The sequence below is a fragment of the Natator depressus genome, chromosome 17 (genome assembly GCF_965152275.1).
Source record: "Natator depressus isolate rNatDep1 chromosome 17, rNatDep2.hap1, whole genome shotgun sequence".
Lineage (NCBI taxonomy): Eukaryota > Metazoa > Chordata > Testudines > Cheloniidae > Natator > Natator depressus.
Genome location: NC_134250.1, coordinates 18,131,664 through 18,142,016, shown reverse-complemented (window position 1 = coordinate 18,142,016; position 10,353 = coordinate 18,131,664). Strand labels below are relative to the sequence as shown.

General features: G+C 42.5%; 1 protein-coding gene and 1 long non-coding RNA gene across 5 annotated transcripts in view; one reads left to right on the top strand and one right to left on the bottom strand.

Moving 5' to 3' along the window:
* The window catches only part of LOC142000362 (uncharacterized), a 172,079-nt gene that overhangs the window by 78,735 nt on the left and 82,991 nt on the right, over window positions 1-10,353 (top strand). The gene's annotated exons all lie outside the window — the stretch shown is intronic.
* The window catches only part of COL26A1 (collagen type XXVI alpha 1 chain), a 222,162-nt gene continuing 214,009 nt past the window's right edge, over window positions 2,201-10,353 (bottom strand). For all 3 annotated transcript variants that reach the window (XM_074974580.1, XM_074974582.1, XM_074974581.1), the window contains one exon: window positions 2,201-6,857. In XM_074974580.1, the coding sequence (XP_074830681.1) occupies window positions 6,691-6,857 (167 nt within the window). In that variant the 3' untranslated portion in view covers window positions 2,201-6,690. The remainder of the gene's footprint in view (window positions 6,858-10,353) is intronic.

Below are 10,353 nucleotides of genomic sequence, written 5' to 3'. Positions count from 1 at the left end.
TGTGAATGTTTCACTGCAGTGAGGAGATACTGTAGTAGCTGGTGCCACCAGGGTAAGCAAGACAGCCACGCAAGTGCTGCAGGGGCAAGGGCTGTTACATCGGGCAGCCTTGATCATGTCTTTATCAGTGTTGCAAGGAAGAATGTGATGAGGTGGAGGCCTTGAGTTTGGGTTCATTGACCTTTTCTTTTGTTTACGTGATGTGCTCAGCCTTAGCTGGAGGACGGGGCTCTCGATAGCTGCAGTGTAACCATGCCAGCATGAGTCTGGGAAACCTGCCAACTGCTGTTTTGAATGTGGGTGAATGGTCTGGAGAGAGGGATGACAAGCCTCCAGGATTGTCCTGGAGTCTCCAGGAATTAAAGATTGTCATGATGAATCCTCCAGGAATACGGCCAACCAAAATTGGCAGTCCTGGCTGGAGAACAAGATGTAAACGCTGCCAGCCCCATTCACACCAGCATAAATGAGTAACAACAACACTGCAATCAATGACCCGGAACCTTTGCTCTAGCCAAAGACCACGGAGTGCAGAGCAAGAGGGAGAGAGCCAATGGAGAGTTTTACATTCTCCAAACCCCGGTGTCAGCTGGGTGCTAGTGTCACTCAGGCACAAGGTCTCCAACAGGCTGATACAGCAGCCAGGAAGCAGTGGGGTTTGTGTGGCCTCCCTTGGCCACAGCCTGTATTTCAGCAGCAGGGAGGGCAAGAGGTGTAGGAAGAGCTGGAGGATTCTGCTACACCAGGGTGCCTCTTGCGGCTGGCTGTGCTGGGGTGAGGGCTGCTGTGTGCCCCTAGTGCAGTCCAGGATTTGGGCCAGTCAGGTTTACGCATGTGTGAATTGGGTGCTGTCTGTGTGAATGACTTGGCAGAAGTACACGAGAGAGCAGAGCTGCAAATGGAGAGAGGCGGGGCGGGGAAGGACAGTTTTTCTCTTTGCAATAGCTGCGATAGTGGGCATAATCTGCTCCCTTCCAGAGACAGAACATTTGCTCTCCAACTTTATTTGTACAAGCCCCAGGGATGTTGTATCTGACCAGGATGATTTAGCATCGTCCAGAGGGGGGGGTTAACTCCACCTGAGGCAATGAAATCACTCCAACCTGCCTTCAGTTACCAAGGGCCTCCATGAACACCACGCTGTGACTCTGCTACTAAAGGTGACATGTGGAATCTGTAAATTTGTCATCTTGATCTCAGTCAGGAAACTAAGAACTGGGCTGAGTCCCTCATTCATGTCCCGGTTACAAAGAGACAGAGGTTCTTACAACCTTGTACGATATTACGAAAGGCAGTGAAAGAAAGTGAAAGTGGCGAGAAAGAGAGATTTAAGCCTTTGGGAAGAGAATCTGCCTGAATCAGCCAAAGACCTCGAAATACAGGCTACGACATGCCATGTTCACTTACAGTATGTTTATTTCTCAGTGCATTACATGAAAGGTCTTCGGTATTTGTGGGTTCTTGAATATTGTTCCCACTCTGCTCTGTTTAAAAAAACAAAAACAAAAACAGAAATGCTGAATACAAAACATTCCCTATACAGTAACAAACCCCATCGCCAGTAAAGAGAAATAGATACCGTGAACAATAATATGGCAATATGAAAACAGAGAAGTAACCATGCAAGATCTGGAGCTAACAGGTTGGGGTTTTTCTATTTTGTCCTTTAGTGAAGTCTGATGACAAACGTTGGAGCCTGTCAGAAATGAGTTCATTTGTTGTTGTTCTGTTAAAAATTACACACAATCACAAGATACAGTATGTGACTTCACTATAAAAGATCAAATGATTGTAGAACTTATTACAATTAGAAAAGCTGGGACCCCTTGCACACACACAACACACGGCTATAAATAAAAAAAGTACTGTGTAAAATAACGTGAAAAAAGTTCACGTTTTCTTCTATGATTGGGAATGTGTTTCATGGACATTTATAGCACCTTTGGTTCGCTTGATTTTAGAATAAGTAGTTTAACCCCTCCCTCTCCCCCCTGCCCCCTCCCCCCCAGTGCTGGAGCAGAATGGAATGTAATCTTGAATAATACAGAGGTCATCATTGTGGACTAGAAGGGATTTCCAATTAGTCAGTTGAGAACCTACCTTCATGTAATCCCAGAATTAATTTGTCTGTCTGCCTTACTGAAGTCATAGGTGTAGTTGATGGGTTTCTACTTTAACAACGTTTATTCTATAGATTGGATCTGGGATTTTGGTTCAGTGCCAAAGTTTGTGAGCCAGATCTAGTGTAAATAGTCATAGTTTCACTGACATCACTGGGCCTGTCCCAATTTACACTAACTGAAGATCTGGATTTGAACATGTGGCCTATTCTTGCTCCCATTAAAGTCAATGGCAAGAGCTCTCTGGACATCAGTGGAAGCAGGATATGACCCTTATCTCTAGCTTATGCCTATTTTCCTGCATTGCTGTCAAGTCTTTAGAATAAATGCGTATTGGATACTCTGGAGTGAAGCATTCTCTATTTCCCAGGAGGGTACCAGAGCACTAGTGAAAGTTGGGGTGCATAAATGACAACGTATTACACTGTGCAATATGCAGCCATGGCTTCTGGGTAGCTCAAGGCAGGGAACATTTTTTTTCTACTACCAGAACCAATCCAAGTTGAAAAGTATGGGAGGTCAGAGAAGTACTTTAAAAATCCCAAAGAAGTCTTAACAAAGGCAAAAGAACACACTATGGTAGTGCACAGTATGTATGTAAGATAAAGCACTAACATTTCAATTAAAGTATATTTCTAAATTAGCACGCAAATGAAATATGTCCACCCCCTAAATTACACAGAGATGGTAAAATGCATATGCCCAGGCTAAAATGAATCTTAGTATCCTGCCTAAGAGGGAAAATGTGGTTGGAGTGGTTTATTTTAGTCACAAATATCATTCATGTCAACATATGAGGTTATGGTCACCTTTATAACTTTTTTTTTAACTAAGACTGCACCACAATGTGGTCTAATTGATTTATTAGTGAGGAATTAAACCCTAGTCCAGTGACAATGTCCACACTATATGGTCCTATCGTTACCCAGATTAAAGATACAGTACCACATTAATAGATAGATGTAGCTAAGCAAAACAAGGAGTCTTGGGGGCAAAGAATTACATAGGTCTTCACAGAAATCTGTGAAGGTTGGTAATTAAAATCGTGTTGCAATCTGAACCTAAACCTGCCTTCTGACAATCAATCTGCGAAGATTAATTGCAAACCATTTCAATTAACTTTTTCATTTTACCCCGATGTGGTTCTAAATAATTTAATTAAAACCCAGTGCGCTAGTCAAATGCGAATCAACTAAAGAGATTACTCATCAAGCTAATGCAATTGTTTTTTAATTCCCAAATACTAAGTTGTGGGAACAAAAACTGTCCCCTTTAACTCATTTGGGGGACTCCAAAATCTCAGGGAACTACTAATTGGACCCACACTGCCTAACTTCTCTCCCCCTTCCCAAATTACATCCATGGGATCATCAAAACGGAATATTGGTATTTCCCTTTTTAAATATCAGGTAGGAGGGTTGTTTGGCTTTGCCACCTGGTCCTGCTATGGGAAAACTCTTTCCTAGTGATCAGATGAAATGCAGCTCACACCAGCATAAATCTTTTGATCAAATGGTGATTTCTCATTATGTCTTAGGAAACAATTTCCTGAACACTCACTACTAGACATGAGGGTAATTAGTTAGCACTCTGCCTGGTAAGAGGTACAGGATAGGACCCCAGATTATCTATCAACAGAAGTAACCAGGCACCTCTTGTAAATTTCTAACCAGTGGCTGACTTATCAAAGCGTGTTGTAGTCAACAAGTTTTTCCTAAAAGGAAACAGACCAGTCCAAGAACAAAACTAGTGCAAATATGGCATAGCTGTGTTATAAAACAGCTGCCCCTCAACAAGACTTCATGGTCTAAATTCCTTTTATACAACTCCATTCCACCTCAGTTAGTGAATGGAAGAAAATGGTCACAGGGCTTTTGATGTTTGTCTACCAGATGTCTTGGTAGAGTTGTGCTCTTTGCATTTGTTTGTATTTAGACTGAGAGATGGCTGCCAACTATTTCTAAAAGATACTGATCTCATTCAGAATTGTGTATATACACACAGTCACTGGATGTAGCCTTGGGCTTGCAACTAACATCTCCTCTGAAGGCCTTATTTTATTGTCCTAGAAGTCACACCAGGGTGTGACCATTGCTCTCGATCAATGCCTTACTGATATTGACAAACCCTTTTATTCGCTCCAGGCTGGGTTATTGCTACCTGTATCACATCAAAGCTACAACTAACCCAGAATGCAATGTACACAGCTGCACAGGAGCCAAACATCTGCTTTTTATGGTTGCATCTCCTAAAGTGTTGCATTGAGTTTAAAGTTCTTTGAAGTCTCTGATGGCTTATGGGGATTAGCACCTGATCGTATTTTGCTTTGCCTCCACATTTTGGGCTGATTTGACTTGCCCAATGATTACCTTAAATGGATCCAAGCAAGGATCTAACTATACCCCTTGACTATGGAATGTAGCCCTAACTGTTGTTCACAATTTCCTAGTCGGTACCAGAATTCAAAAGTATGTTAAGGAAATAAATTTACTGCAGCTTTTGGTCCTTCAGTGGCTGTTTATACTGTTTAACTGTACAGCACGGGGAGATTTCTCTGGGAAGACCACATTATCAGCTCAAGATGTTGCTTTTTGTTTGTTTGTTATGTCATCAGCTTCCCCCGTCACCTATTCTTTGCAAAATGGTGGTAGTTTAAAGATGTAAATCCATTCACTTCGGGTGAGTTTTAAACTATTTGTGGCTGGTGATACAATGCTGTCTAGAGGCCTGATATGGATGTTTTGACATAGTTATCAGTATCGCTGTAGACAGAGTGTGTGTGTGCACGTGTACATACATAAATATCTCTCACCAGAGCCTGAACCCCTTATTCTAGGCACAGACTACATCCACTGGCCGTGCAAGATTCCAGTTTTCAGCATTCCACCTGCCTCCATGCTGAACTAGGAGGACCACCTTTAGCAGTAAGAGGGTACTTCTGTCTCCACGGGCCATTCAGGCCTTGGTCTCTCTGTTGAGGTTGCCAACAAAGGTGCTAATGAATTTCAATGGTGGCTTTTTGATGTGGATACATTTTGCACTAGGAATGAGCCTGAGTGATGCTATGAATTTACTTAAGCCACCAAATAACAGACACAACAACATTTGTTCACTAGTGCCTTGGAGAGGATTTGAACCAGTGACTGAACAGTGAAAACAATGAGGAGTCCTTGTAGCACCTTAGAGCCTAACAAATTTATTTGGGCATAAGCTTTCGTGGGCTAGAACCCACAGTGAAAGATTCTGTAACCTATTATCAGTTGCCTTGGTCATTCACTCCTGCTATTAAAAAAAGTAATTTAATTGTCTACATGAGTAACATTAACTTGTCCAATTTGTTTGTGAAATTTCTGTTCAGCCTCTTAACAGTGGAAGTCTGTTTCCCCAATAATAAGAGCTATTGCAAAAAGTAAAATGATGTGATCTTGTAGCAAAATGTTCAAAGACAAACCACTGGCAAGAGTCTAATCCTTCTACTGTGTTTTGCCAACACACCACCTCCAGATTCAAACTAGTAGGAGATGATGGATACTTTTAAAAATACCCACAATATAAAGAAAACTATATATCAATAGTTCCGGCTTACGATCTAAAGCTGGGTAAATACTGCAAAACATTTTCAGTGCAGATTTGTTCCGAATAAGAAATTAATTTTTCTTGGCTGTGTTTATACCTATTTTGTGTTCATTTTATGCAAACTTTATACAATTTTATCTTGCTTCCTATGAATGTTTGCAAAAAGAATGTTGATCTTGAATATGCACAAAAAGCAAATTTTACATTTTGTAATTATTTATACCAGAAACCTTGATAGTAAGCTGTTCATGCAATCAAGGAACAGAAGGAATACCACAAGGTCTATATGACACCATTCACACAATCAATCAACACAGCTCAACTCCCTGATTTAAAATTTCAATCAGAAAGCCCAAGAGTAAATGAAATTAGCCAAATACAAATTTGTTGTGAATAGCCAACACCTCTGAGACAAATCATGAAAGATACTCCACAGAGAGAGATGAAATTTGTCAAATAAGTGATTAGTTCTTAATTTTTCAATCTACTCTTTAAAAAGAAACATTTCCATGGCTTTAGTGGAGTACTGAAAGGGGTATCTTCAACTGGAAATTATAGTGTGAACACAAAAAACCATGTTTAAAAATAACCAGATGCCATCAAAATAGTATAATGTTGCTCGGGGCTTTTGCTTTGAGCTAAGGTAGAACTGAATGATGTCTGAGCCAGCTGTGCAGTCTTTTAAACAAATAATTTTTGAGGGGGAGGATCAAACCCCTTGAAGAGGGCCATTTCTAGGGATAGCTTTTAAGAATACCTGCCATTTAGTGTATTCTGAAGTAGGGGGGAAGAGGAATTGCTCTTCATAAGAATATTTCAGCTACAGTTAAGACATTCCCTGCAGTAATGGTTTAGCAGTGTCCAGGCAAGGAAACCCTACTGCTAACCCTGCAGCCTCCTACCCACTTCCTTCTGCACACTGTGATTAAGCACTAGGATACTGTATCTTTAATCAGCGAATGGGCTTTAGAATGCACAAATGCTCCTGTTTCATTCAGTTGCTTTTCCTTTTGGCTTCACTGTCCTCCAGCAGCGAAGAAAGGAACTGATAGGGCTGGTGCCGCTGCTCACGACCACCGCGTTTGATCTTGATGCTCGTTCGTAGGGAGGAGCCTAGGATCACTTCCTGCCCTGAGCCCGGCTCCATGGAAGATAAAGAATCTGAAAGGAGATAAAGCCAAGGGAGAGTTTATTCTCTTATAATGGAGGAAACAAAGTCCCTGCCCTTCTTACACTTCTCTCCTTCCCTTCAATGTCCCCTCTCCCTTCGCTTTTCTTTCCATTTAGCTGGTGCACTCCTACCTAATACCTCACTTCCCAAAACGAAAAAAAGGAACTAACGTGACCTTTGCCACTATCCCATTGCTCACTCTGCTTGTGTATCATACCCTGTCCCCTGTTTCATTGTAGATTGTAAGCTCTTTGGGGAAGGGACTGCTAGTACTCTGTTTGTACAGCACCTAGCACAATGGGGTTTGTTCTCAGCTGATCCTTCGGCAGCTCCATAATCAACACGATTAACATAACAGCAATGCCTTGTGGTCCTTAGTTGTCAGCAGTTATAGAAGTGCCAAGGGTCATTTAAACACTCATTGAGCAAACATGAAGACTCAACACTCCTGAGGAGTTACTAAGTATCATTCTACACATGTGAGAGATGGGGAAACCAAGGCACAGAGCAGTGATGTGACTCACCCCAGCTCACACAGCTAATTAGCTACCGCTGGCAATAAATCCCAGTAGTCTAGTCTCCCAGCACCTTAGACATCAGGCCATGCTTCCTCTTATGGTGAGGAGCCTTTCTACAATGATCCTGCCCCATAACGCTAATTGTACATTTGGTCTATGGCCAAAGTCCTTTTCAAGTGCTTAGACACACAAACCCATAATGCTGATTCTCCAATGTTAATGCCCCTGTTTCTTTTCCTTTTGCCCTCAGTAATGGACACTTGTTTGTTTCCCTGCCAAGAGCCCAGCCTTCCTAGCCAGACCTCCAGCTCACATCAGGCAGTATTTCTAATTCAAGCGAGTACCCCAGTGCATAGGGATTTGTGCTGCGCTAGCTGGAAATAAGCATTGCCAAAACTGGGCTTTTCCTGGGTCCTGCTGTTCTGTTCTGTAGGGCTGGTTAATATGCTCTGATTATCTCAAGCTTCCAGCCTGTTGCGTGGGGGAAAGTTTGTGTTGGTATGTTTTGCTTTGTTGCTTGGGTGGTGGTTCTGGTTTCCAAAACCACGTGGATTCTGGTTTCCAAAACCACGTGGATTCTGGCACTTTGTCTGACAGTGACAGCATGTAATTGGCATTTCGGCTTGGGTCTCCTGCACTGATGTCAATGGCAAAAATCTCAGTGCCCACAGCGGGAGCAGGGTCGGCTCCTTAGCGCCAGCTGATTAAAATTGTGGGTGGCCTCACAGCTTGGGGGGCTGTCTCGGCTCAATAAAAATCAATTTCACTACAACAGAACCACTGCATGCAAACGGCTCTTTCTTTGCACTCGTTTAATGAAAGACACTGGTTTTGACCCTAAGCATCTTCCAGCATTCAACCTTCTCTTTGGCCTTAAAGAGTGGACAAGAAGGGTCTGTAATACCAATTATTTATAAAAATAGATTAGTTAGTTGGGGAAATTTAAAATGAATTAACTCCCTTTGTCACTGTATCACAAAGCTTTGTATTGCAGCATGAATGGCAAATAACCAGATCTGGCTTCCAGTCCATTTTTAGGTGCAATTTACGTTATTAGTCTTAATCTCTACAGCCTACATTGCTCTAGGTCCTACAAACCTTAACTGTCTCCCAGCAGTTGAGATCAATGGAGGTGCTCGAGCTAATTAATCTAAATATCTGGAAGCAGGGCCTCCTCTGTGAGTGGCACTCAACTCTAGACCTTGCTTTCCCCTCTCCAATCGGACAGCCTGTACGCCAGAGCCTATTTGTGGAGGCCTTTCCCATTGAGTTGTCTTGGGGGAGGCAGGGGGTGTCAGCCTTTAAATGACGCAGGGTCAATTTTGTGATGTATTTATGTTTATGTACAATTTAAAAACAGAGATTGAGGCAAAGTTTGGAAATTAAATATAAATACAAGTCCTATATTGGTAAATCACCCCTTAACCGACACTATTACACTGCTATAAAATCTGTGTGTAGTAGACCAAGCCAAAAAGTGAATCAGTTCACTCAACTCACTGTGCCCAGTTTTCTACTTCCCTGCACCTTCAAGTCATTTACACCAGTGCCAGGTGGGTGTTAAAATCCTGCCTTTCCCCTTTACGCTGGTATAAATGGATACACAAGGTAAAGGGCACTGGAGAATCACACCCAGTGCAAAGTGCTTGGAGCTTCAGACTGCCCGAGTATTCTTCGAAAGGGAAGTGGCCGTACAAAGCATGCTAGATTTTGCTAGTGCAGGCCTATGCAAGTCAGGAGTCGACGCTATCACTGGTAATGCTGAGGTTGTCAAGTGCTCATTCATGTTCTAGCTGTGCTGTAAATATTTTGCAAATTCCTTCTCTCACTGAACTATCAAGTACATTTCCCAGGGTGCTGAACAGCTGGGAGGGCGGGTAACTATTCCTGCTGTCAGATTGTCTTAGAACATCTTTATGTCGTCAACTTTAAGGCAGTTGTGTATCAAATTAATTTAAATCTTATTATGTTGAGAGAACAACAGGCCTATATAAAGCCCTACATTTTCTGGCTACCTTCTTGACTTTGTGGGGCCCCAGGAAGAGCATGAACAGCTATACAGTGGATTTCCTCCTGCATAATCTCTTGCTCGTCCCTGGTGCTTGAACACTATGTTCCCCCTCCCCCGTTTCTTAGTTATTTGTATTATGGTTGCACCTAGAGGCTCTAATTACAGGGCCCTGATTGTGCTATTCAAACACAGGGTGAAAAACAGTCCCTGCCCAGGAGAGTTTACAATCTAAGACAAGATGCACAAAGTGTGAGTAACAAGTCAGGAGGAATGGCGGGGGGGACGACAAGGCAAACAAATACATTCACGGGTTAAATTGCCAAAAGTGCGTAAGTCCTATTTTTGAACGTGACAGGGATTTAGCAGCCTGAGTTTCACTGATTTTTCAAAAAGACAAATGCTCTAAGTACCTAAGTCACTTTTGGTATGTTTGAAAATTTCACAGAAGCCATATAACTATCAGAAGGCCCCACGGGCTGTTATCTGTTGCCAGTTTCACAAAGACGTCCCCATGGGAGTGGATCTTGCAGAGAGATTTGAAAGAGGGCAAAGCAGTCCTTGCTTTATGGATGAGGCGAGGACAAGGGTGCCAGCAGCAGTAAATGGTGTTTGGCCAAGAAGCATGCATGTTGGTGCCAAAAGCCCCAATCAACCTCTCAAAGGCACAGAGAGAACATAATTGTGAACAGATCCAAAACATTTTCCCCTTGCTCTGACTATTTCTGTAGGAAAAAAATTATGCAGAGCAAGCTATGCATCTGTCAATGCATTGGAGTTCCTGCCCCAAACCACGTGATTTCTCTTTGTTGCATCAGCAGCAGAGAAAACTCGGATGTGTGAGAAGCAGAAAACCCCCTTCCCTCTGATGAAAGGCCTGTGGCAGTGGTGGGGAGGGAAATGACTCCAACTGAATCACTCAAAATATTGAGTCCTTCACTAAGAGTCTCATGTTTCCAA